The 27,644-nt window shown below is 43.2% G+C and overlaps 1 protein-coding gene across 4 annotated transcripts in view; it reads left to right on the top strand.

Moving 5' to 3' along the window:
* Positions 1 to 27,280, top strand: part of DNAJB4 (DnaJ heat shock protein family (Hsp40) member B4) — a 41,301-nt gene extending 14,021 nt beyond the window's left edge. For 3 of the 4 annotated variants that reach the window (XM_077824333.1, XM_077824334.1, XM_077824335.1), the window contains exons 2-4: positions 16,542 to 16,830; positions 22,497 to 23,071; positions 25,324 to 27,280. In XM_077824333.1, the coding sequence (XP_077680459.1) occupies positions 16,620 to 16,830; positions 22,497 to 23,071; positions 25,324 to 25,557 (1,020 nt within the window). In that variant the 5' untranslated portion in view covers positions 16,542 to 16,619 and the 3' untranslated portion in view covers positions 25,558 to 27,280. The remainder of the gene's footprint in view (positions 1 to 16,541; positions 16,831 to 22,496; positions 23,072 to 25,323) is intronic. The other variant, XM_077824336.1, reaches the window with a different exon arrangement.
* The last annotated feature ends 364 nt before the right edge of the window (positions 27,281 to 27,644 follow it).

Raw genomic sequence — 27,644 nt, 5'->3', positions numbered from 1 at the left:
GGCCCCAGGAAATTTGAGGCACCAAACTTCCTGGTGTCCTGTGCAGCTGCGTGCTCCGCCCCAGCCCCACCTCTTCCCACCCCTGCTCTGCCCCAGCCCTGCCTCTTCCCCATGGCCCCGCCCCCACTTCCTACTGCTGATGAGTGCCGGCTGGGCCTGCACTCATCAGTGGTGGGAAGTGCGGTGACCCGGCCCCAGCCGTGCCGCCAGTGAGTGCTGGGGGGTAGTTTCCCCTTGCCCCCCAAGCCAGCCCGGACCCCCCCCCCCCATGGAGGCCTGCCCTCCCCCACAGGGGGGCTGTGTAGGGCCCCAGAATAGCTAGGGACAGTCCTGACTATTCCCTTTGCAGAGGTGGTTTTAGCGCTTTAACAGCAGCTGTGTAGACATACCCTTAGCCTCTACAATGAAATAGAATTTTATCTGCACTGGCAGGATCCCATTGTGTCAGCTTAGGTAATCCACCAACCTGGGAGGCAGTAGCTAGCTCAACGGAAGAATTCTTCTATCTACACAGGAGATTAGGGTGGTATAGCTTTTGTGGACTTTTCACACCCCTGAGAGAGATGGCTATACTGATGTAAGTTCCTAGGTAGACTAGCCCTCTGTGTATTGCAGTAACAAGTGCACAGGGAAACTAAGGCTATGTCTACACTATGCATACAGCCACCAAAATTATTAAATCACTTGTGTGTGTGCACACTTGGTTCCATGTGTCGGCGATGTGTGTCCTCACCAGGAGCACTTGTATGAACTTGTATTTTTCAGTGTGGGGCATTGTGGGATGGCTCCTGGAGACCAGTAACAGTGGACACAAAGCTCATAGCAATGTTCAAATTACTCCCAGTCCCAAAGGATCGGTCACTTAATCCAGGACAATTGTATTTTAGATCTCACACCAAAGACAATGCTTGTGGCCAATCCTACAATAAACTATTTCAAGATTCCTTAACTAGGAAAAGAAAATAGAGTTATTTACAAGGTTTAAAGTAAGTAAACCTATATACCCATAAATGGATTCCAGTCTTAAGTTTCAAGAAGTAATAGAAGCTTCTGTAATAAGCGAGCTCTGTATGTCCTTTAGGGCTAACCCACGGCAAGCACTGGAGATCTTTTGCTTATGCTTAGTCATGGGTAGTGGGTATTGAAGGCCAGGGGAGGCTAAACCTCCCCTAACCCACGCCGTGGCCCTGCCCACGCTCTTCCCCGAGGCCATGCCCTCTCTCCCCTTCTCCCCTGAAGCTGGCAGGTGCCCAACTCCAGCCCATGGCCTGGGGCTTGGGCTGGGCATTATCTTCCGGCAACCCTATCCCACCTCCAAAATACAGCAGAACGCTTGCCCTAATAATTGGGCTGACAAATTTTTACCCAAGTGTGAGAATTGAGGGAAAGTTCATAAGATTTCATAATAATCTATAATAATAAATGTTTGTTCATGGGAAGAGGTGCAAAAGGGAGACAGAAAAACTTAATTAGTCAAAATATAAAGGCCTATTGATATAACTTAAGGACTATGCTGAGGTCACACATGGTAAACAAGAAGTGTGGGACCAGAAACTAATAGACCAAAATTGGTGTGTCAAAAATTAGGCCTAATTGATGAACAAAATGATGAGGGCATGGGCTGTTCCATCCATCACTCCCTTTTGGAGTTCTTAAAGAAAAGACTTATGGACGGGAAATTAAGAAATTGTCTGACAACTACTGGTAGGGGATAGTGGGGTAGGTGACAGAGAAGGAGCAAGCTTTACTACTGTGACTGCCAGACCCACAGTCCCCCGGGACTCTAGGTTGTACTACAGCATCATTGGGCTTTCATCATCCTGATCCTTAAATAGAGAGGAACCCAGATATTTCCACCTCCACCAGCTTCAGCTAAATCCTGAATATCACCTGGGATGTGAGACTGTCATTCCCCTTCGTATGTCCTATTTCTTCTCTTTACTCTCTCCTTTCGCCTTCTCTCTATCAAGAGTCTGGCTTAGCTGGCCAAGACTATATTTTGCAATGTTGCTGTGAATATGTGACCAAATTGGCAGCAAAAAGCAATGCCCTAGATAATTTGATGCTGGTACAAGTTTGCTAGGTCTCAGAGTGTGCTATCCCTGTGTTTCTCCAGCAGTGTGGTAGCCAGTAAGGGTATGTTTACACTACGAAATTAATTGATTTTTAGAAATTGATTTTATACAGTTGATTGTGTATGTCACCACTAAGTGCATTAAGTTGGTGGAGTGTGTCCTCAATATCGTAGCTAGGATCGACTTACAGAGCGGTGCACCGTGGGTAGCTACCCACAGTTCCCACAGTCTCCACTGCCCATTGGAATTCTGGGTTAAGCTCCCAATGCCTGATGGGGCAAAAACATTGTCGCAGGTGGTTTTGGGTACATGTCGTCAGTCGCCCCTCCCTCCGTGAAAGCAACGGCAGACAATCGTTTCGCGCCTTTTTTCCTGGGTTACCTGTGCAGACGCCATATCACAGCAAGCATGGAGCCTGCTCAGCTCACCGCTGCTGTTGTGAGCATTGTAAACACCTCGCACGTTATCCTGGAGTATGTGCATAACAGGGCTAAGAGATGCCAGCACGAGGACGATTGTGATGAGGACATGGACACAGACGTTCCTGAAAGCACAGGCTGTGGCAAGTGGGACATCATGGTGGCAGTGGGGCTGGTTGATACAGTGGAATGCTGATTCTGGGCCCAGCAAACAAGCACAGGCTGGTGGGGCAGCATCGTGTTGCAGGTATGGGATGATTCACAGTGGCTGCGAAACTTTCGCATGCATAAGGCCACTTTCCTTGAACTTTGTGAGTTGCTTTTTCCCACCCTGAAGCATAGGAATACCAAGATGAGTGCTGCCCTGACAGTTGAGAAGCGAGTGGTGATAGCCCTATGGAAGTTTGCAACACCTGACTGCTACTGGTCAGTCGGGAATCAATTTGTAGTGGGCAAGTCTACTGTGGGGACTGCTGTGATCCAAGTAGCCAGTGCAATCACTGGCGTTCTGCTATCAAGGGTAGTGACACTGGGAAATGTGCAGGTCATACTAGATGGCTTTGCTGCAATGGGGTTCCCTAACTGTGGTGGGGCAATAGACGGAATGCATATCCCTATCTTGGCACCGGAGCACCTTGCCAACCAGTATGTAAACCGAAAGGGGTACTTCTCAATGGTGCTGCAAGCACTGGTGGATCACAAGGGACGTTTCACCGACACCAACATGGGATGGCCAGGAAAGGTGCATGATGCTCGCATCTTTAAGAACTCTGAGCTGTTCGAGCAGTTGCAAGAAGGGACTTACTTCCCAGACCAGAAAATTACCATTGGGGATGTTGAAATGCCAATAGTTATCTTTGGGGACCCAGCCTACCCCTTGCTTCCATGGCTTATGAAGCTGTACACAGGCAGCCTGGACAGTAGTAAGGAGTAGCTCAACTATAGGCTGAGCAAGTGCAGAATGGTGGAAGAATGTGCCTTTGGATGTTTAAAAGCTCGCTGGTGCTGTTTGCTGACCTAGGTTAGACCACTGTTATTGCTGCTTGCTGTGTGCTCCATTATATCTGTGAGAGTAAAGGGGAGACGTTTATGGCGGGGTGGGAGGTTGAGACAAATCACCTGGTGGCTGATTTTGAGCAGCCAGACACCAGAGCGATTAGAAGAGCACAGCTAGGCGCATCAGAGAGGCTTTGAAAACCAGTTTCATGACTGGCCAGGCTACGGTGTGACAGTTGTGTGTGTTTCTCCTTGCTGCAAACCTGCCCCCTTTGTTGATTTTAAAGCCTGTAAGCCAACCACCCTCCCCCCTTCGATCACAGCTGGCAAAGGAAATAAAGTAACTGTTGTTTTGAAACCATTCATTCTTTCTTTCTTTATTTAAAAAAAAAAGTGAGAACTGACAAGGTAGCCCAGGTGGGGAGGGGTGCAGGAGCAGGGAAGGACAAGTCCACATTGCTTATTGTAGCCACACTACAAATCAAAACTGTTTGAATGACCGCCTTCTGTTGCTTGGGCCGTCCTCTGGAGTGAAGTGGCTGGGTGCCCGGAGCCGCCCCGCTCCCCCCCCCCCATTCTTGGATGTCTGGGTGAGGAGGATATGGAACTTGGGGAGGAAGGCAGGCAGTTATACAATGGATGCAGCAGGGGGTCTGTGCTCTTGTTGGCTTTCCTGCAGCTCCAACAGATGCTTCATCATGTCCGTTTGCTCCCCCATTAGCCTCAGCATCGCCTCCTGCCTCTGCTCTTCTTGCTCGCTTAATGCTTTCCTGGCCTCTGCCACTGAATGCCTCCGTGCATTAAGCTGTGCCCTATCAGTGCAGGAGGACTGCATGAGCTAGGAAAACATGTCATCGCGAGTGTGGTTTTTTTGCCTTCTAATCTGCGATATAACCTCAGGGACGGAGATGATAGGGGGAGCATAGAAACATTTGCACGTGGGGGGAGAGAAAAAGGGAGAGTAAAATTTAAGATGATACATTTCTGAGAACAAAAGGGAGACTCTTTCACAGTTAATCAAGCAGCAGACAGCACATGTGCTTTAGGTACAAGGTCATATTTTGCCTTTTATAGTGAGCGCCTGCCAGTATGGTGACACATCACAAATGTCTGGGCAACAGAATTTGGTTTCCAGGCAGCCATGGTAAGCCTTTTGGTATGCAGGGTTGGCTTCTTACGCCTTCATAACATGTGGGAATGGTTTCAAACTGCAGTGCCATCCTATCCCACAGCAAGTAATGCTGGTTGGGTTTCACATTTAAAAGGAAGGGCTGTGGTTTTCAGGTGGATGTGGAGCACACACTTCCCCCCACCCCACCACGTGGCTATTCTCTGGGATGATCCCTTCACCCCTCCCCCCGCCACCTGGCTATTCTCTTTTAGCCAAGCGCAAACAGCCCAGCATGAACGGGGTCCTTTTACTGTTCCCTTACTAAAATTCCCTTATTTCAACCAGGTGACCATGAATGATATTACTCTCTTGAGGCTAACACAGAAGGATATAGACCGAATGTTGCTTGAATGCGACCAAAACCCAGGACCATTTGCTGCCATGCTTTGTGCTGCAGTGATTCCAGATTACTTGCTACTGGCTTGGCATGGTAAAGTGTCCTACTGTGGAGGACGAAATAAGGCAGCCCTCCCCAGAAACCTTCTGCAAAGGCTTTGAGTTCCTCCAGGAGAGCTTCATGGAGATGTCCCTGGAGGATTCCCGCTCCATCCCCAGACACGTTAACAGACTTTTCCAGTAGCTGTACTAGCTGCGAATGCATCCCAATTCTTCAGGGCATCTCAGACATTAAACACTATTGCTTTTAAACCCTGTACTGTAGTTACAAATGTGCACTCACCAGAGCTGGCTTCTCCGGCTTCAGAGTCGGGGACCCCGCCTTGGGAGGGTATGGGCTCCAGGGTGATGAAAAGGTCCTGGCTGCCAGGGAGAACGGATTCACCACTTGCCTGCTGTGCATCCTCCTCTTCCTCATCCACAAAATCCTCCTCCCTGTTGCGTGAGACTCCCCCCTTGCAGGTGTCCACGGACAGTGGTGGGGTAGTGGTAGGGTCCCCCCCTATAATGCCATGCAGCTGATCACAGAAGCGGCATGTATGGGGCTCTGACACGGAGCGACCGTTTGCTTCCTTTGTCTTTTGGTAGGCTTGCCTGAGCTCCTTAACTTTCACGCGGCACTGCTGTGTTTCCCTGTTGAAGCCTCTCTCCACCATGCCCTGCACGATTTTGCATACATATTAGCATTTCTTTTTGATCGGAGTTCGGCCTGCACAGATTCTTCTCCCCATACAGCAATCAGATCCAGTGTCTCCCTTTGGGTCCATGCTGGAGCTCGTGTGCAGTTCTGGGGGGACTGCATGGTCACCTGTGCTGCTGAGCTTGCCACACTGACCAAACAGGAAATGAAATTCAAAATTTCCCGGGCTTTTCCTGTGTACCTGGCTTGTGCATCGGAGTTCAAAGTGCTGTCCAGAGTGGTCACATTGGAGCACTCCAGGGTAGCTTCCCGGAGGCCAATATCATTGAATTGCGTCTGCACAACCCCAAATTGGACCCAGCAAGGTCGATTTTAGCACTACTAAAATTTTAGCACACTTTCCCCTCACCAGGAAGGAGTACAGAAGTCAATTTTAAGAGCCCTTTAGGTTGACGGAACGGGGTTGGTTGTGTAGATGCATTCATTTTAAAATCAACCTAACGTGGCTAAATTCGACCTAACCCCATAGTGTAGACCAGGGCTATGAGTCAGCACCAGAAGCTGCATTTTTTCCATTTGTTTTTCTTTTTTCTCTCCTTTTGTGTATGTTTGTCTTCTAGGAAACAGGATAAGATTTTAACAACTGCAGCCCATTTCAGCTGACTTCTTTTCTCCTAAAAAGACAGTTATTTATCATCTGAAAGAGTGACTAACAGGGGATTTCCTTCTAAAGCTATCTTGGTATCCCGTTAAAACGAAGGCATTACTTGATATTTTACATTTCAAATGCTTTAATTGTTTCTCCTCCTTTTCTATATCTTTGGTAAAGGTTAAGAATTTTTTAACAGCATGTTTGCCACTGACCAGGCAGAAGTCATTTTATTCCAAAAGCCTGAACCTTGTTTAAAACTCTTTAATGTTGAACAGTGACAGAGTCATGTTAACACCTCTGATTCTTTGGGCCCATTTATTCCATTGAAATTAATACAGTACCCTTCAACAATATGACTACTTTGCTTTCTTCCTCCTCCTCCTTTCTTGATTGCTCAAAAAAAGAGACACAATTTTACTATTTATTGAGGAACGGTATGCTTATCCCTTATTGTTGTAAAGATTAAACCAACTTGTCTTAGTAGTCGGAATCTATTGTCTTTGCTTTAAGCTATCTATATTTCTCCAGATTCCCATTTAATTTTGCTAATGAACATATTCAATAATTGAGGAATAAGGTGCTGTTGCATCTTAATGAGTTAGTCTAATTACATGTAAGGATGTCCTGACAGATGTAAATATTTTAGGGGTGCACTAGCTTTGTCACAAATCATTTTTTGCTTTATGAAAATCTTAGGGTATTTGTATTAGAGATCCATTGAATGACCAGAGGTGCATGTTTTTTGGACAGGGTACCATCTTCCTTCTTACCTGCTTCCAATATTGCATTTAGTTTCTAATTATACCAATAAAACCTTTCCCTTAATGGAAAAGTTTTTGCATGCATGACAGAGGATCGATATTGAGTTATAAAATTAAGGGCTTGCACAAAGGATTTTGCTGGTTAAGCAAAGTACACTTGTTGATCATAAAACTTTACAAGTTTATGTCTAGATGAAGCTGCTTGTTTATGGCAATTGATTATTTAGATCTTTAGATATCTGAAAGATGTAGTGTAGGTGCTGTACAGTCTAGATATGTAGATAGGAAAGCCAAAATACTTGCAACTGTTGCCAGATATATTTCTCTCCACTAGTCCAGATTCATTACTCTTGACCACGTTTTACTTGGCAGAAAATACAGCTATACAATATCCATCGGAAGTCGACCATATGTGGCAGCCTGTGTACCATGCAGAGTACACTGCAGCCTCTGTTTCCATGCATACCCTTCATCCTAGAGGGATGGTGTATAAAGGAATTGAAAATCCTAAAACAGACAGTCGTACAGTCACTGGATAAAATTCTGGCTACTAACTATCTAATAGTCACAAGATACATCAAAATCTGAGGACTTCAGTGAAGATACTTTCCACAGATTTACTCCTTGCTGTATTCAGTCAGAATCATAGAATATCAGGGTTGGAAGGGACCTCAGGAGGTCATCTAGTCCAATCCCCTCCTCAAAGCAGCACCAACCCCAACTAAATCATCCCAGCCAGGCCTGTGCCTATGTGATGAAGAAATTGGAAAGAATAGTGACTAATCAGTGGTGCTCTGTTGGATTATAATTATTACGCATCCTGTCATTATTGGGTTATGTCTACACAGCAATGTAAGCCTGGGCTCCAAACCCCCCTTGTGTCCATGCATCAGTTGTGCTAATCTCGGGCTCAGATCCAGGATCCTAGAACGCTGCAGGGCTGGAGTGTCCAAGCCAGCGTTAAGTTGGGACATAGGGTCTGAGCCCTGTTTCTTTCCTGTATGCATGCAGCCCCAGCTTGACTCAGCTTGACTGGGTCCCAGAAGTCCTCTGGATGAATCCCAGAGTTCCCAGTGGCAAAGGAGGAGCACAGCGACCAGAAGTGCCATTACTGTCTGGCCAAGCGTGCTCTGGTCCTCCTCGCTGCTGCACAGAACTTGCCCAGAGCAAGAAGCAAAGCTGACAGGTGGGAGGCAGCTCCTGGCTGCCGGGGTGGTACAGGTCATCCACCCCCAGCTGTGCTGAGCAGGGAGCTCTGCCACTCCCCCTCCCTGCAGGGCATCTGCTTGGTCCCACTCCACTCTGTGGCCCTTGCTCCCAGGCCCCCTGAACTTGCTGGGGCTGCGTGCATTGTGAGGGCAGTGATTGGGAACCAGCCCCAAAATTTCCTCATAGTCTCCTGGGGATCCTTTATCCCTACCTCGCAGGGTGCAGCAGGGATGGGGTAAGAGATCTCCGGGGCTGCGGAAGCACACTGCACCCCAAGCCTTGGGAGGATCATTTCACTGCTTTGTAGCCAGCAGCAGCCAGGCTGGGTATGTGACCTTCATTTTATGTCAAACTTCCAAACAAACCGACAAAAATAAATTTAAAAAACTCCACACCAAAACACCTTAATTGAACATCCTATTTTAAAAATTAAGATTTGCCACATTCCATTTTAATATGACCACCCTCGTGACTGATGTCCTAATTATTCTGAGAACAGGTGCACATGGACATTTTTGTGTCTGTGGAACTCAGCCTAGAGCTGGAGAGCCCAATTCTTGGATTGGATGGTAGTTTCAGTATAAAGCCTTCTCAAACTGCAGTCATGCTATTGATACAGCCACCAAATGAGCTAATTATGTGGTTTATGTACTTGTGCTCCTTATGGACACCTGAGTTCCATCAGTACTGCCACAGTGAGGGAACAGGGTGGGCAGTAGAGTTTTCCCCCAGTACACCATGTTCCTAGGGCTAGTGTGTGGACAGGGGGCACTAGGCACTTTGGAATACGTTTACTTTCACTCTGGTCTATGCACTTCAGTGTGGATGCCAGAGCCCTAGGTTCGAGCACAGATCAGAAAATCCTTAACCTAGGGTTAAAATGCAGTGTACAGGCTCAAGCCCATGATTCAGCTGACTTGAGTCCCACTAACACTAGCCTTACATTGCTGTGTAGACATAGTTTTGGAGACACCTGCCTGCCTGGCATCTGGGCTATGAGAGCCATGTGGTGCTGCTGTCAGCAAGCATCACTTGTGCATGTCTGGAAAATACTGCTACTTGAGGCTAGCGTCTTATGTAGGGCAACACTTGGATACAGATTTTCAGTCTTTGGGTATGTATGTATATTCTCCAGGAACGTGGCCTCCCTCTCTGCCCCTAAGGGGCTTGACTAAGTTTCAGTGATGCCACTGGCTGGTTGGCATATTGCATGCAGGAGCTATTGAAGCTGGCCTCTCTGCTGCATAATGGAAGGAGGATGTGACATATGGTTGCCTTTCCTTTCTGTGTAGTTAAAACTGCAAAGAGTAAGGGTATGTCTACACTACGGAATAAAGTCGAATTTATAGAAGTCATTTTTTTAGAAATCGGTTTTATATATTTGAGTGTGTGTGTCCCCACAGAAAATGCTCTAAGTGCATTAAGTGCATTAACTCGGCGGAGTGCTTCCACAGTACCGAGGCTAGAGTCGACTTCCGGAGCGTTGCACTGTGGATAGCTATCCTACAGTTCCCGCAGTCTCCGCTGCCCATTGGAATTCTGGGTTGAGATCCCAATGCCTGATGGGGCTAAAACATTGTCGCAGGTGGTTCTGGGTACATATCGTCAGGCCCCCCTTCCCTCCCTCCCTCTCTCCGTGAAAGGAAGGGCAGACAATCGTTTTGCGCCTTTTTTCCTGAATTACCTGTGCAGACGCCATACCATGGCAAGCATGGAGCCTGCTCAGGTAACCCGTCACCGTATGTCTCCTGGGTGCTGGCAGACGCGGTACGGCATTGCTACACAGTAGCAGCAACCCATTGCCTTCTGGCAGCAGATGGTGCAATACGACTGATAGTCGTCCTCGTCGTGTCCGAGGTGCTCCTGGCCACGTCGGCTGGGAGCGCCTGGGCAGACATGGGCGCAGGGACTAAATTTGGAGTGACTTGACCAGGTCATTCTCTTTAGTCCTGCAGTCAGTCCTATTGAACCGTCTTATGGTGAGCAGGCAGGCGATACGGATTGCTAGCAGTCGTACTGTACCATCTTCTGCCAGGCAGGCAAGAGATAAGGATGGCTAGCAGTCGTACTGTACCATCTTCTGCCGAGCAGCCATGAGATGTGGATGGCATGCAGTCCTTCTGCACCGTCTGCTGCCAGCCAAAGATGTAAAAGATAGATGGAGTGGATCAAAACAAGAAATAGACCAGACTTGTTTTGTACTCATTTGCTTCCCCCCCTCCCCTGTCTAGGGGACTCATTCCTCTAGGTCACACTGCAGTCACTCACAGAGAAGGTGCAGCGAGGTAAATCTAGCCATGTATCAATCAGAGGCCAGGCTAACCTCCTTGTTCCAATAAGAACAATAACTTAGGTGCACCATTTCTTATTGGAACCCTCCATGAAGTCCTGCCTGAAATACTCCTTGATGTAAAGCCACCCCCTTTGTTGATTTTAGCTCCCTGAAGCCAACCCTGTAAGCCGTGTCCTCAGTCGCCCCTCCCTGCGTCAGAGCAACGGCAAACAATCGTGCATCTGAGTTGAGAGTGCTGTCCAGAGCGGTCACAATAGAGCACTCTAGGATATCTCCCGGAGGCCAATACCGTCGAATTGTGTCCACAGTACCCCAAATTCGAGCCAGCAAGGCCGATTTAAGCGCTAATCCACTTGTCAGGGGTGGAGTAAGGAAATCGATTTTAAGAGCCCTTTAAGTCGAAATAAAGGGCTTCATCGTGTGGACAGGTGCAGGTTTACATCGATTTAATGCTGCTAAATTCGACCTAAAGTCCTAGTGTAGACCAGGGCTAAGTCATTAGCTCTCTGTGTGCAGCACAAGTTTTAGACCTGTATGACATTGAGTTTGGTAAGTGGTGTTGCCTTCAACAAAATGTTTAGATTTAATTCTATATCCATGATATCTTTCCCTCTCCCCCCAAGAGGGAGAGAGCTTAGGGGATTTAACAATTTTTTTTAAAAGGCTAGTATATAAAAGGTGTCTTGAACTTGCTCAGCATGAACTCCTTTTATGTACACTTAATGTTGGACTGTGTAACCTATTTGGTACAATATTGCCAAAGGACGATTTCATAGACTTTTTGGGGTTTTTTTGTTGGTTTTAGAATGATCATATGCAGCCCATTCCTATCACGTCCATCAACCAGGATGTTCCAAAAAATGTAGAATATCAGGGTTGGAAGGGACCTCAGGAGGTCATCTAATCCAACCCCCTGCTCAAAGCAGGACCAATCCCCAACTAAATCATCCCAGCCAGGGCTTTGTCAAGCCTGACCTTAGATATTTTTAAGGAAGGAGATTCCACCACCTCCCTAGGTAACGCATTCCAGTGTTTCACCACCCTCCTAGTGAAAAAGTTTTTCCTAATATCCACCTAAACCTCCCCCACTGCAACTTGAGACCATTACTCCTTGTTCTGTCATCAGCTACCACTGAGAACAGTCTAGATCCATCCTCTTTGGAACCCCCTTTCAGGTAGTTGAAAGCAGCTATCAAATCCCCTCTCGTTCTTCTCTTCCGCAGACTAAACAATCCCAGTTCCCTCAGCCTCTCCTCATAAGTCATGTGTTCCAGTCCCCTAATCATTTTAGACTGCTTAATTTTGAAGGGCTACTTTTCATTAAGTGTGAGGCCTCAGATTGTTAGTTTATCCTTATCCTTTTAGTGTAACTGTTTTTTGCCCTGACATGTGCCTTATATATGCAACAAAACTAAATTTCATAGGTCTCATTGATAGCATTTGTTGTCATTTGTTCAGTGTTTTCTAGACTAACTTTTGTTGCCGGTATAGTTAGGAATTAGAATAACGGAAAACAATCACCCTCTGAACCTAAATTATTGTAACACATTTCTGGATGTAATAAAAACATTACCTAATGTACTGCCCATGGAAACCTAAATGCAAAAAAAAAACTCTACCTTTCAGTATAGGAAAATTCTGTTCTGAACTAATCTTATAATGAAAATTCAGCATTAAAGCTTATAGTCTGGCCTTTGTTGTGCCTACCCTTTGCAGCACAGTGCTTTGTTATGAGACCCCAGCACTACAGAAATGCAAAATGTTTTAGTTTAGGACTGTATATTCGGCTTAGCATCAATTTGGGTTTTTTTTGTTAGCTTGGAATCCTAGAACATTTCTAAAGATAACTTGACTATAAATGGTGTGGGGGAGAGTATTTTTTTTATTAATTTAAAACAAACAAAAACCATGTAAGCCATGCTGTGCATCAGGCATTATAAAAATATTGTCAGCAAAATATAATGAAATGTAACCCCTCTCACCCATTGAAGGATCCTGGAACTGGATAGGAATGACACTAATAAAAAGGAGCTCTTGTTAAGGCCTGATGATGTCTTCCAAGTCTCACTTGGAGAAGGACATGGTGGGGAAACAGTGATGGACCATAACTAGTTCTCTGTCTCTTGGGAGGTTGATGGCAGTTCCTTCTCTTACAGCCACGAGGATGACTGATGCTGGCAGTAAAAAGGGTGGGTGGACCTGAACACTGTGACTGCTCAATCTAGACCAGTGGTTCTCAAAGCCGGTCTGCCACTTGTTCGGGGAAAGCCCCTGGCAGGCCGGGCCGATTTGTTTACCTGCCGCGTCTGCAGGTTCAGACAATTGCGGCTCCCACTGGCCGTGGTTCTCCACTCCAGGCCAATGGGGTCTGTGGAAAGGACGGCAAGCGCGTTCCTGGGCCCGCGCTGCTTCCCGCAGCCCCCATTGGCCTGGAGCGGCAAACCGCGGCCAGTGGGAGCCGCGATCGTCTGAACCTGCAGATGCGGCAGGTAAACAAACCGGCCCGGCCCGCCAGGGGCTTTCCCCGAACAAGCGGCGGACCGGCTTTGAGAACCACTGCTCTAGACTACTGCAGGTTCCAGTGATGCAAGCTAGTCCTGGGGGGCAAAGAGGCAGGTGGTTCTGATTCCCAGTATCCTCAGGCATTCTCAGAACCAGGATCATAAGCAGAGCTGGTCAAAACTTTTTTTGTTTTACATTTTTTTGTCAAAAATGGAGTTTTGTCATGATTTTTATGTTAAAAACTGTTCTAATTTTTTACATTTTCCCCTCTCCATGAAATTTGTTTCAATTCTAATTTTTTATTTCCCTCCCTCCCAACCCCCCACAAAAAGTGTGAGAATTTGCGTGCCACCGTAGGTTTTTCCCTTTTTCCCCAAGAAAAAAGGGGAGCAGACAAAACAAAATCAATGAGAAAGTAACACACAGTCACACTTTGACTTTCCCAATTTGGAAAACAGAATGTGAAGAGTGTGTGAGGGGAATATTTTTCATCTTTTCCTTCTGTTTTCCAGTGGTAAAAGTTGGAAAACTGTAAAGGTAAAGAAATGTAGAGTTTTCCATATTGTTAATTTTTTTGTATGTTCCCACAGAAAAATTATTTCCCAACTGGAAACTTTGAATAAGAGCTTTTTCCCCGATGGGGGGGGTGGGGAAATGTCCTTTTCTGGCCAGCTCTAACCATAACTGATAGGTCTGAGAAGATCTGTGGAGGAGATGCAGGTTCCGACATATACCATCTAAACCTCTGATGTATACCATCTCTAAGTTGAGCATTGGTGTGCAGAAGTTCCCCACAGGTATTGCTGAGTGCACTATAAAACAGTCTAGTATTGACATTTGTAGCAGAGAGACAGGACATCTGAACACAATAAAGTAGAAAGGGGAACGATTAATTAACACAATATATGGAAACAAGCTATTTGTCTCTCGTGTGTAATTTTTAGCTAGGACTAAAACTGGCCTTTCCTTTCACTAGAACAAATGTTAAAAGAAATATTTTTCCTAAAATTATAGTAATCACTCTTAAATATATAGCCTTTTTGACCAGATGGTTACAACTTCTTGACCTAATACGCAGCTAAGGGCCAAATGAGATCTTGAATATGCTGGCTTGCAGGCTGTAACTTGATACCCACCCTTCTGCAGGGTGTGAGACAGAGTTGAAAGTTAAAACTTTACATCAGTGATACTCAGACCTCAGTGATTCAGGAGCCAGATTAGTAATCAGCAATACCCAAACAAGCCACAGTAGGTGAATTTATTGTTTCCTTTACTATAGTACTATAAATTCATATTTAAACAGTATGATGGGAAATGTTTAGTTTATATAATTCTCACAGCAAAATGACTGACCAAATATTATTATTTTATCCACTACAATTGGTTAATAACATAGTAAAAGTATCCTGATTGGTTAATAACTTAGACTGATTAATAATTAAATCACACAGTGTTTTAATATCGTGAGCTGCAAAGAGCCACAGGAGACACGTTACAGAGCCACTTGCAGATCCAGAGCGTCAGTCTGAGTATCCCTGCTTTACGTAAATCATCGTATGAAGTGATTGGGTATCTATCCCAACTTTAACTTGTTTACTTATCAAAAATCAAATGGCTCTGTCTCAGAAGTCTCTATTAATTATTGTACTTAGACTTGTATCAGCATCTTGTTGAAACCAGTATTCTACTGCTTATATTGTACAGTGTAACATATAGAAAGGAATGTGGCCAGTTTCTGCATGTGATGTTTTAAACCAGTAATGCATCAAGTTGTATCATTGTTATACTTTGTTGTGCTTACTACCTAACTGGCAATAAAGTAGTACTTTATCAGATTGACTGGAATCCTGTGTATTGTATTTATCAGTCTGGAATCCTGTGTATTGGGTGGAAATCGATTAATTTGGGCTTGTAATGAAGTGAAATCAGGCTACTGAAAAGTTTGATTTTATCGTGAATTTTAAATGTGCTTTTAATCCGTACAAAAAAGGTGCCAGTTTATGTTGGTAGTTTGTCACCTTAGCAGCTGTGCATTCTTACATGGCATAAGAACCTAAATAGATTAGAGTGCACGTCAGGAATTGAAATTTCCAACTCATTTCCATAGGCAATTTTATAACTGTCAGACAGCTAGGTTTTCAGTGCCCACTGACGAGGTCTGGATTCAGACCAATGACCTACAGCAGTGGTCGCCAACCGGTCATTCGCGACTGATTGGTTGATCCTAGAGGATCTCCCAGGCGATCGCAATGTCCGGTGGAAGTGCAGTGTGGCTACCACTAAGGCAGACTCCCTGCCAACCCCGGCTCCACACCGCTCCCAGAAGTCGCCACTGCAGCCCTGGAGTTGGGGCGAGGCAGGGATCTCCTTCAGTGTGCCTGCCTACAAGCACCGCCCCCACAGCTCCCATTAGCCAGGAGAGCTGCGGGGGCGGTGCTTGCAGAGAGGGGCAGCACATGGAACCACGTGCCCTCCACCCCACCCCAGGGGTGTAGGGTGCGTTGGCCCCTTCCGGGAGCGATGTGGGGCCAGAGTAGGTAGGGAGCTTGCCTTAGCCTCGCTGCGCCCGCCACCAACCGGGAGCCACCGGAGGTAGAGGTAAGTGCTGCCTGGCGGGAGGCTGCACCTGAGCCCTGAGTCCCCTCCCGGAGGCAGCATCCCAAACCCCCTCCTGCACCCCAAACCCCAGCCCTGAGCTCCCTTCCGGAGCCAGCACCCCATACCCCCTCCTGCCCCCCAACCGTCTGCTCCAGCCCTGCCCCCCCTCCCAGAGCCAGCACCCTGTACCCTCTCCTGCGCCCAAACTCCCTCCTAAAGCTTGCACTCCAACCCCCTGCTCCAGGCTTAGCCCGGAGCCCCTTCTCACACTGCAAACCCCTCGGCCCCAGCCCAGAGTCCACACCCCCTCCCAAATCCCTGGTCCAGCCTAGTGAAAGTGAGTGAGGGTGGGGGAGAGTGAGTGACCCAGGGAGAGAAGGGGGAAGGAATGAGCAGGGCGGGGCCTCGGGGAAGGGGTGGGGAAATCCTGGGTTGCCCTTAGATTCAAAAAGTGATCTTGGGTATAAAAAGGTTGGAGACCACTGACCTACAGGTTCCGGGGTCTGATAGTAAGATACAGAGCTTATTTATCGCTCAAAAGAGAGAAATGGAAATTGAACAGTTAATTGGAAGGCAGAGGAAACAGCTGTGCAGAGAATGTTTTGGCTGTGAGCAGTCTGGGAAATGACGTTCTGTAGCATTTGCTGTTCTAGAAAGAGCGGAGACACGTAGTATAAATAGGAGGGCTCTGGAGAGGGCTGTCTCTCTACCACTGTGTATATTTATCTATAAATGAGCAACAGGGGAGGGAATCAAATAAGGGTAAGCAGTCTACCCACCGCTTAGAGTACCAACAGCTTTGCTGATTTGTGCTATTTTTTCCCCCCAGTATCACTGCATTACTCAGGCACAGGACACTGGTTTCTTCATATCAAGGGAAACTAAAATTCATCTAACAACACTCAGAATGGGAAAAGATTATTATTCAATTTTGGGAATTGAAAAAGGGGCTTCTGAAGAAGATATCAAAAAGGCTTACCGAAAACAAGCCCTTAAATGGCATCCGGATAAGAACAAATCCTCCCACGCAGAGGAAAAATTCAAAGAGGTTGCAGAAGCCTATGAAGTCCTGAGTGATCCCAAAAAGAGAGACATTTATGATCAGTTTGGGGAGGAAGGTAAGTATTTCTCTTACTCAGTATCTATCTGTGCTACACTCTTACAATGGACACTTAGTTGTGCTGAATGCCACAAGACAAGAAGAAAGTTTGTATTTATCCATGCATGTACTGATTTGGACAATGACTGTTTTCTTCTGGAGACTGATATATGGTAATTAGAGACTTATATGTTAATAAATATATATAATCATGTATAGTGTATCCTTCATAGTTTAGAACCATGCTTAAGTCAATTTTGTTTATTTAAAAAAAAATTAAAAAGATCCCAAATCCATCTTATAGAACTTTTTTAATGTAATAAAGATTTGTCTATGACCTATAAATAGCTGGATGCATTTTATTTATTTTTGCCCCTGCGCTTTTTGAGATAGCCATCAAAATGTTACATAGAGACAGAGCGCCTCATTGAATAATATATCTCTCAAACTTTTCATAAAGGATAATTTGCTTTTTTTGTACAAAACAAGACAGGATAATCCCTCTACTGAGCAGGAGTCCAGGTGTCCAGTCCTTAGTTGGCCTTGGCTTCTTGCCCATAGAGGAAAGTATTTGCCTGATGTCATGAAATACCAGAACAATTTTTTAGTTTAACTGTAAACAGTAATAACGTGCCAAAGGGATGAGGCCCCAGAAATATTATATAGCCTAAAATGGTTACTTAAACAGGAAGCTCTTTCTTTTTTAATCATCAATTGTGATGGTTCCCCACCATTTTTAGGATTCAGCAGTTCCTTTTTACACGCTATTTGAGACTCTAAACTGGTTAAGCACTGCCCACAGAAACTAGGTAGGCTCATTTAATCGTTAACATTCATTTGGGGCCAGATTCTGATAATTTTACTCAAGCTGAGTTGCACACTACTCCATCAGTAGTCTCACTGACAAGTAGCACTAATTGTGAAGTAAGTGCTATGCAAGATATCTGGCCCTTTATCAACATGTGTGGTGCTGTCACTGATCATTGCGTCTTTGCAAACTTTAACTTCTATAAATGAGGCAAATTCCATAGTCTCTTGTACCACTGTGAAATGAGAGAATTCTGGAACTACAAGTCTTTACTGATGTTTCCACAGGTTCTCATGTCATTCCTAAGACTCTGATACCTGACCCGATTCTATTATCTGGGATTACTAAGGGCTCATGCATCTCCTTTGGTATTAGGCCCAGATTTATAAAGTATTCCATCATTGCTGCACTCAGCATTGTAATGCCTAAGTCTCATTTTCAAAAGGGGTTTAAGCAGTTGACTGTTAATGGGATTTAGGCTCCTAAATTCCCAAGCCCCTTTTGGAAATGAGTCTTGGGCTCCTAAATCAATTAGGCATTGCAATGCTAAGTGCAGCAATGCCTAAATAGCTGTAAAAATCTTGCCCTTAATCTTTTTGCCTTATTGCTTTTTTCCCTTTAGCTCTGTTTGTTCTTCTTTCCTATATGCAAGGACTTAATTAATCTACAGCTTAGGTAATACTCATTCCATTCCAGTGCAGTAGCACTTCCTAACCCCCTCCTAAAAATATCATTAGTCAGATTCTCCTAAGGGTGGAGGGCAAGGCATATAAAGCAGTGTAGCCTTTGGCAGTGTGGCATTGCATACCTGAAGCAGAGGCTCAAAGCATGTACTTCTGTTTATTTTAGGCATAATATTAACAAAAGTATTGACAAGTTCCTGCAGCTATGTGTCTGGAAATATCCCTTGTCGCCTGAGTGGCTGCCTAAGCTCTGTCATTGTTGTCCAGAATGTAGTCAGTAGTTGTAAAGCTCTGTGATTGTTTTACAACCATGGAACCTGATGTACTTTCAGCAAAAACTATTCAGTATCTATTCTAGGAAGTATCATTCCACTAATCACATGACACAGTTTGTCATGCATTTGTTTGACAGTACCAGTACTTCATTTAAAAAAAAAAAAATTGAAAAACGTTTAGTGTAGCATTTGCCATAGCAAAACTAGAGTTATGATTGAGATGCCATTTCCATTCTAATGCCCCCTCTGCAGTTGTTCAGAACTTTATCAAAACATTCCTTTAGGGCTCAAACCTTTTGTGCTTGGGTTTAATCCAAATTTGTTTAACTTTTTAATTTGAGTAAAATCAGTTCAGTCATCCTGGAATTAAACAAATATTAAAAATCCATTCCTCATATCTGGATTAAATGTATTTGTTCAAGTTGGACACTTGTCTTGTTTTAGAGTCCTTTTTAGAGAAAGAAAAGCAATACATTTTTGAAGAAGATCAGTTTGGGGTTTTTGAATTTGGAAATAGTAAATGCTAAGGCCTATGGGTTGCTGCTTTGTGCTGTGCCACTGGTGGAAAGTGGCCCTAAAGTCAGCATTACATGGGAGGATCACCCCTGTGTAGCTGTAGCACCAACTGGGGAACTCCTACGCTGACTCTTTCCCTGATGCCAGTGTGGAGGGAGTGACTGGGCTCCTTTATACTTAGCTGATACTTGGCTGCCGTATTGATCTCTTGCCAACCGCCAATGGTCCAATAACATCCTTTCAGGATGGTCTGTGTTGTGCTAGGCAACTGACTTGGGCCCAGGATCAAGAGGATGCAAAGGCCACTTTTGCCCTCTGCCACAGTTTTAGGGTAACTCACCCTTCTTGGTCCTTAAAGGTTTCACTCTCAGCCATCAGTTCTCCTGGGCAGAGATCCATGCCTCAGTCAGAAGGGAGTGGGATTTTTAAGGATGCACATCTCCCTGATCTACACTGTGATATCCCCAGCCTAGAAGGCCATGGCCTGTGCTTTGCTTTTTCTCTGAGGGCTGTGACCAATATTTGGCCTGCAGTTACAAGTTACTACACAGCTTCTTCCAAGCAAGCACATTTATTCTGAAGGTAGAAGCATTACAGAGAAAGCATATAAAAACATTCCCATGTGCTAAAAATCTCACCAGAGGTCACCCACCCCCAACTCAGCACAGGTGTTAGGTCTTCAAACCCCACAACTGTTTTTTCCTCCTTGTTACAAGGTCATATCAGTCTTTAGAGCAGGAACCAGAACAATGGCCCTGCATCAATTTAAGCTCAGGTTATTTATCTACAAGTCCTTTCTTTGTCTCTTGATCACTGGAGAATCCAATTTGAACCAGAATATGTGAGCCTCCACGGGAGGTGGTACTTCTCTTGAGGTGTTAGAACCTGAGTGATTTGCCTTAATCATCCCCTACTTTTTTTACTTCCTGGAGGAATTGTGGTAATCCTCCCCACTGTGGAGTGCATACCGTCCCTGGCCCACAAAGATACATAAACCATTTATACACTTAATTCAATATGGTCTCCCAAAGATATGTTAGGAAGTTGCCTTATCTGACTCTCACTCCTCCATTTGAGCTGCACTATATGCTAATCAGCTGTAGCTGAGGACCTAGCATTAAAAATTTATGCATAGTTTATGAATACTTTGAATTCAGCTTTTCTTTTAAAAGATCTGTCACTAACATGGATTAGAAAGTAGCATGCATGCTGAACTGCTTTATCATAGAATATTAGGGTTGGAAGGGACCTCAAGAGGTCATCCTCAAGAGGTCATCCAATCCCCCTGCTCAAAGCAAGACCAATCCCCAATTTTTGCCCCAGATCTCTAAATGGCCCCCTCAAGGATTGAATTCACAGCCCTGGGTTTAGCAGGCCAATGCTCAAACCACTGAGCTATCCCTCCCTTATGCTTTAGCATAAGACTAAATCCATAACTGCTTAAGGGCCTTAGAAGGAAAATGGTTGCATATAGTGCAGAGCTACCTTAATCTTATGAGGCAGCTTAGTGGTTAAGTGTTGCTGAGATGCTTAAGTATTTAGAACTGAAGGCCTCCTTAAGGACTGAGTGCCTTTGGCCTTAAAACCTCTTAAGCAAGGTCTGAGGAGTCAGGGCGAGAGTGGGGGAGGGAATTAACCAGTAGGAAGAAGTATATGGAGGTCATTAGCAAGGGAAGGGAGGTAGAAAAGAACTGTTTGTTGCGTGAGGTATGGTCTGGAGCCACAGAGTAGAGGTAGAAAATAACTGGGTGGGTGCTGGGGACTATGGTAAATGAAAAGCTGGGCATGAGAAAACTGTCACCTGAAGGAAGTGGAAGGAAGATCTCACACTGGGAAGAATGGGGACAACCAATATGAAGAAGAGAAAGAAATAGTAGTCAATTAGTTGAGAAAGGAGATTGAACTATAAAGGACTCCTAGAGATGATGATGGGCTTTTTTGTTTTGTGTTTTTGTGGGGGAGTAAAATCTTGGATGGCCTGGGAAGAGGAGTGGAGAGTGGGAATTTTTACTAAGGAAGTGATAGGATGAGTTTGGTGGTTAGAGATAGCAAAGCTTCTTTACCTCTAAGGTCTCTTTTTAATCTCATAAAGTATCTAGAGCATAGGTTCTCAAACTGGGGGGGTCACAGTCTCCTCCCACAAAAAAGTTTCCAGGGGTCACAAGCACCTCCCTTTCTTCATCACTAGATGGGAGTGGGGGCTTTTTCTGTTTGTAACATGCAGGTGCAGTCCGGAAAAGGTCAAGAACCACTAGCTTAGAGTATTTGATAAACACAACTGAAAATTTCTAACTAATAAAGGAGCCTGCCTTTTTAACTTTTGTCTGTTTACTATTGTTTGACTTTGAAAACTTCAAGGAAATTAAATACAAAAACTAGTTAATGCAGCATTAAATTTGAGAAATCAAGCACCCAAAGAAGTCAGAAATTTTGAAAGTCAAAGTTTCTACAATATTAACTCTTCCACATAGTACAAATGTAAGATTTACTGTTTCTGGGAGGTTTTTAATGCTGGGTTGCTACTGATGGAAAATAGCTTTTAATAAACAAAAATGTGGCCTCACTTTTCTGGTTTGCTGCACTCCTTTCAACTTTCTCTTTCCTCTCCATTCCCAGATTATAACCCCCCAAGAAACAAAGCAAAACACAGTGTTTCCATTATCTCAGACTTGGTGAAGTCCTGTTTCCAAAACAATAGAAGGGGATTATGCTTTCCGTTATCCATTCATACCAATGTGCTTTATGGCTAGCTGTTGATTTATGGTAGTTTCCTAAAATAGCACAGAATTTGACCCACTCTGTCTGACTTACACCCTGTGCAATCCCATTGATCTCAAGAGCACAGAAATTGGCCTAGTCTGATTAGAAACGGAGCATATTTGAAGCTTTAAATATAATACAACTTTATATATTCCATACCGATAGTGGCCTTGAAGGGCTTAACCCTAGTCCCACTGAGCAGATCCTTAGTTAAAAAAATTACATGGGAATATGGTCTTTAAGATCATGCAGACAGAGAACACTCATCATTTTCAGCACACTATTAAAACATTATTTACAATCCAGTCATTTCAATGAGTGACCAATTATTAAATAGATTTGCTGCTGATGGGGCATATTTTTTTAGGAAACAATTCTAAATCTTCAGAATTACTCCAGGTTGTATGATGATGAGTAGTTGCTACTCTACAGTCCACTGGCAAGTAGGATGAGGTCTCTTTAAAGAGGAGCCCTTCAATCTCTGCTTACTATTCTATGTTTGTGCAGTTGTTAAACTACAAGTCCTTTCAGTATTTGTTTGTGACTCAAGACAAAACTGTATTTTACTCTTTATGTTGTTAATAAGTACCAGGATTGAAAACTAGTATGGACTTTCCTAACCTTGTCCATATGTCCCAATTAGGGTTGAAAGGAGGAGCTGGAGGACCCGATGGACAGGGTGGCACCTTTCGATACGCTTTCCATGGTGACCCACATGCCACATTTGCAGCATTTTTTGGTGGCACAAATCCTTTTGAGATCTTCTTTGGGAGAAGAATGCCTAGTGGCAGAGACACTGAAGACATGGAAGTGGATGGTGATCCTTTTGGATCTTTCACTAGTTTTAGCATGAATGGATTTCCAAGAGAGAGGAATACAGTTGGTAGCCAGCCTCGTCGTAAACAAGATCCCCCGATTATCCATGAACTTAAAGTATCATTGGAAGAGATATATCATGGCTGCACAAAAAGGATGAGAATTTCCCGAAAAAGGCTGAACCCAGATGGCAGAAGTGTGCGAACGGAGGACAAAATCCTCACCATTGAGATCAAGAGAGGGTGGAAAGAAGGCACTAAAATCACTTTCCCCAAAGAAGGAGATGAAACACCCAATACTATCCCAGCCGATATTGTTTTTGTCATTAAAGACAAAAGTCACTCGCTCTTCAAGAGAGATGGTTCAAATATTATCTATCCTGTTAAAATAAGTTTGAGGGAGGTAAGTTTTGTGAGTGTTGATGGCGCAAATGAAATATAAAAAGAAATTGTCTTAGCATGGTATTGTGGCTACACTGCAGAAAATAAATCTGTAGCAATTATCATAATTCAGCACTCCAGTTCTCTAGCTAATACAATTTAATCAGACTAAGTATAGTGCATAGTTAACAGTACCAGAATCATTGGCTTTTTTTACTGGGGTCTGCATCATATGTTGTTAAGTTTTGTCTATGGCAACATACAGAATGATCTGTGAGAAAGGAAAGTAGAGCATATTTGCCATTTTTCTAAGTTTTAGTACTACAGTAAGTACAATAGCTTTCTATATGTAAATGCAGATTGGGTTGAAGTAACAATGAATGCATCCAATGTAATGGACTCCTTTCTGCTATGATATACCGTCCTTATCATTTCTGGAGTAGAAAGTATCTAGAACGCACGTCTAGAATATTTTCACAGCTCACCAATGGAGCTTAATTTAGCAAACTTGCAAAATATCTTTCCTTTCATATCAACACATTTCAGTGTGCTTTTAGAATATATGGAGGTGGATTTCATGAGGATAAATTGTGAGCAGGTGTTGTTATGGGAGTTATATGTGATGATAAAAATAAGTTCATATCTTCTTTTTTAAATGCACTCCAAAGACCAAAGTAGTTTTGCTTTCAGAAACAAAAATAAGAGATTGGAGAGTGTTTTCTTTAGTGATTGAAGACAGTTAAAGGAATTGATTTTCCCCAAAATGAATCAAGTCTGTATTTTTAAAAATGTAGCATTAAGGAATAGTGAGAATAAACAAATCTCAAGCGATGTGCAGAGGACATGCAAACAAAGTCTGCCTGTATTCTGAACTTTAAAAAAATATATATTTTTTTAGATTTTTCATGAGATGAACCACATAATACAAGAGGAAAAGCAGTATGTAATGACAGGATGGGTAATGTGGTTTCTGCATAAATATCATAATTCTTTCACTGAGTCCAAATAACACTGAGTTTTGTCAGCACAGATTAAGTACATAGAGGGTAGGTGGAAAACAAAATCAATCCTTACAGGCCAGAAGTACAGTATTAAATGCATAAGTATTTAGATAAAAGAGGAGATTAGTGGGAATTATCTCTATTAAAAAACAAAGTGCTTAGTTTGTTTTTGTTTTTGCCAAGAAATTATATCTTGATACAGAGAAGGTAAATTCTTGGTTTGTATTTTAATATTTACTTTAATTTGAACATCACAAATGTGCATATAAAAGGACACTGTGAAGATTGATAGCAGAGTTGAGCAAATAATGGATTTTTTTTTTGGTTTGGAGATCAAACCAAAAAATCTAGAAGGGAAAAGAAAATCCCATTTGATTTAAAACCAAAACCTTTTTTTTTTTCAAAATGTTCATTTTGAATTGACCCAAACGTTTTGGTCTATTCAAAACAAAACGTTTTTGGGTCAGCCATTTCAGGTGGTTTTCCAACCCTCCTCCCTGCTTTTTTTTTTTTTTTTTTTAATTGGCCAAATTTGAATTCAAAATGCCATTTCAAAATGAAACATTTCAAATTGTTTGAGGTTGTTTTTTTTTTTTCTGGGCCAAAACTATTCATTGAATTCAATCAAAATTCGCAAACTGGTTTGGGACACCAGAAAATGCCTTTTTTTTTTTTTAACCAACAAAAAAATCTTAGTCACATGTTTTTTGCCCAGCTCTATCAAAAAGGCTCAATGTAAATGTCAGACACTAGCCCTAAAATAGTTTTAAAAAGCAAAGTATGAGCAAAACAAGTGTTGCAAGAGTCTTACAATGAATAAATACTCTATGTAACCCGAAGTGCAATGGAGCTAGGACTCTGAATTTCTAATGACAGCTGAGATGCTGCTTGTTTGGTAGAGATTCATGAGCGGAAGACAGTGGGAGTACTGAGCGTATTTGTTCTGTTTGTACTGATCACAGCGTTATCTGTTGATGCTTAGGATGCGGCACCAGGGAGTAAACCCTTTCCTGACTGCTTTAGATGTTATTCTGGGGCACTGACAATTGTTTTGATATTGGAGAGAACACTGGTAATAAAACAAGCATCCCCTTTTAAAGGGAGCTACATAAGTATTGTCTTTCAGTTTTGACAGTTCTCTTCAGTTATGCAAAATAATCCATGTATTCACAATATCATCTTTTTCTAATTCTGTAATCTGAAAATTCAGTTTTCAGTACAAATAAGCTTTTGATGGTTGCCTCTTTCTCATGATATGAACTATTTATTTTAGGCTTTATGTGGCACCTCGGTCACCGTGCCAACGATAGAAGGAAGAACCATACCTATGACAGTAAATGAGGTTGTAAAGCCTGGGATGAGGAGAAGAATTATAGGATATGGGTTGCCATTTCCCAAAAATCCCGACCAACGTGGCGACTTAATTATAGAATTTGAAGTAAATTTCCCAGACAATATTCCTCCAGCATCAAAAGAAGTACTTAGGAGAAATCTTCCTGTTTCATAAAGGAATGGACTGTGTTAACACTGTTTCAGCAGGACACTGAAAATGCAGAAGACTGGCAAGTTCATGCTGTAAAAGTGCAATCTATATCCATTTGTGGAATATTCATTTTCTTTTGTGGGGTGGAGGGAGGGAATACTGTAATGCTGCATGAGAAGAGAATGGTTAAATACAAGTCACGCGGGTGACTCTTGCAGTAAAACATACAGGGAAAACCACTCACTGTATCTTACTTTAGATCTTCCTAATCAGAGAGTTTATTCAGTATTTTGCTTACATGTAAAATGTAATCATTTTGCAAAAGCTCAGTGCACATATTTCTAATAAAGTACTTGAGCATCCAAGTACTTTATTTTATGTATCTCTAGATTATCTATGTGATGCTACCCACTAATATCAGAAGTCAGAATTCTTATTAGAAATACGCTCATGTAATATCCACAGATATTTAAAGAGACTAAAGCATTAACTGACTCCATTTAGATATGAAGGCCCACATGCTACCTTCCATTTCACAAAGCAAAGGCTAGCTAAATCTGTTTGTAGAGCTCCTGAACCCACAAAAGAGTGTGAGCCTTCTCCGAGCTGCCCCAGAAGCTGCCCCAGCTGCTCTGGGGAAAGGTGTAGCCACACTGTGGCATGCTCCCTTCAGAAATCCAGCTGGGGAATACTACTAATCGGTGCTAACACCCATTCCCTAGGGATGGATTTCAGTCCAACCATTGGCAGGACGACATGGTATCTTGGCTCTAGAAGGAGTCATGCTGTCCTTTTGTGGAAGGTTGCCCGTGGAACGGTGTAAATAAAGGCACTTGGCTTACACACACACACTTCAAGATCATGCAGATCTCAGGACATCTGTAGAATTCAAGGGCTGAACCGTCTACCACTTCCGTAAGAGAGAAGGGACAAAACCCAGCTCCCAGCTAAACGATTCTGAGGAAACTTTTTGGGCCTGACCCAAAGTTCATTTAAGCCAGTGGAAGTCTTTCCATCAATTTAGCGGGCTTGGATAAGTTCCTTTGTGAATAGAAACATGACTTTCCTAGCCCTTAAGGTGAAAACACATATATAGGGGAAGGAGAGAGCTCTCAGTAATTGAGTCTAGTATTATAACATGCTATAGGGCTGGTTCCCTTGGTTGCAGTATGATTTTGGTCATATAATTGCCTTGCAGACTTACTTTCATAACTTAGGTTTTAAAAACATGCCACAGTGCTTTAATAATGACATTCTTAAGGGAAGATTTATTTTTCTTTATAAGAAGAAAATATTACTCTTATTAGCAGTCATTCATTTACCTGTGGAAATCTTCTAGTTACCTGCTCTGGGTAATTTAGGTTATAACAGGGTGTTTAGCAACATCATATAAATGATTTTCTGTAGGAAGGTGGATTATGAGAGTTGGGGTTAATTTAGTTAGCCTTTTTTTAATGAGCCCTTGCACAGAAGAATCCCACTTCAATTTTTCAAAGGAACACATTCCTAAAAGATACTGTCAATTTTTTAACTACAGTTTCTCTTTCATACAGCTGACACATATGATAGTGTAAATCATATTCATTTGCAGTCCTAAACAAGCAGGGAACCTGAACAGTAGCTGGAGTGATACTACAAAGGGAAAAAAAGTTTTAAAATTAACTGCTACCTACTGCTTATGCCTATTGTTATCCTTATATATTGTGTTCATGCATTTAAAAGATTTCCAGTTTCAGTATGTTCTGTATGGCATTTCTCATGTGTTTTTTAATAAACTTGTTTTTAACTTTTTTTTTTATTTTTTGCCATAACCACATGCCATAAACTCTGCAAAGAGCAAATGAGGCTGAGCATTTGAAACCAAGTCTTGGGCACCCATAATCTAAGTAGCTACAATACTTAGAATAACTGCAGATATTTTTCAATGTCCAACTTCAGGTCAGAGCAGCAGAGCTGAATTGGCAGAATTCCATAGTAGTCCCTAATAGTGAATGTTTACACATATGGAAAACTAAGTTCTTTTATTTCACCATTTCTGAATATGGTGTAAAACTTAAAGTACAGAAAAAGCTGCCACATCATTCTGAAACATTTTACAGTTTTCTCTGTGG

The sequence above is a fragment of the Eretmochelys imbricata genome, chromosome 8 (genome assembly GCF_965152235.1).
Source record: "Eretmochelys imbricata isolate rEreImb1 chromosome 8, rEreImb1.hap1, whole genome shotgun sequence".
Classification (NCBI taxonomy): domain Eukaryota; kingdom Metazoa; phylum Chordata; order Testudines; family Cheloniidae; genus Eretmochelys; species Eretmochelys imbricata.
The sequence above is the reverse complement of the archived record's forward strand: the minus strand, read 5'-3'. Positions and strand labels throughout refer to the sequence as shown.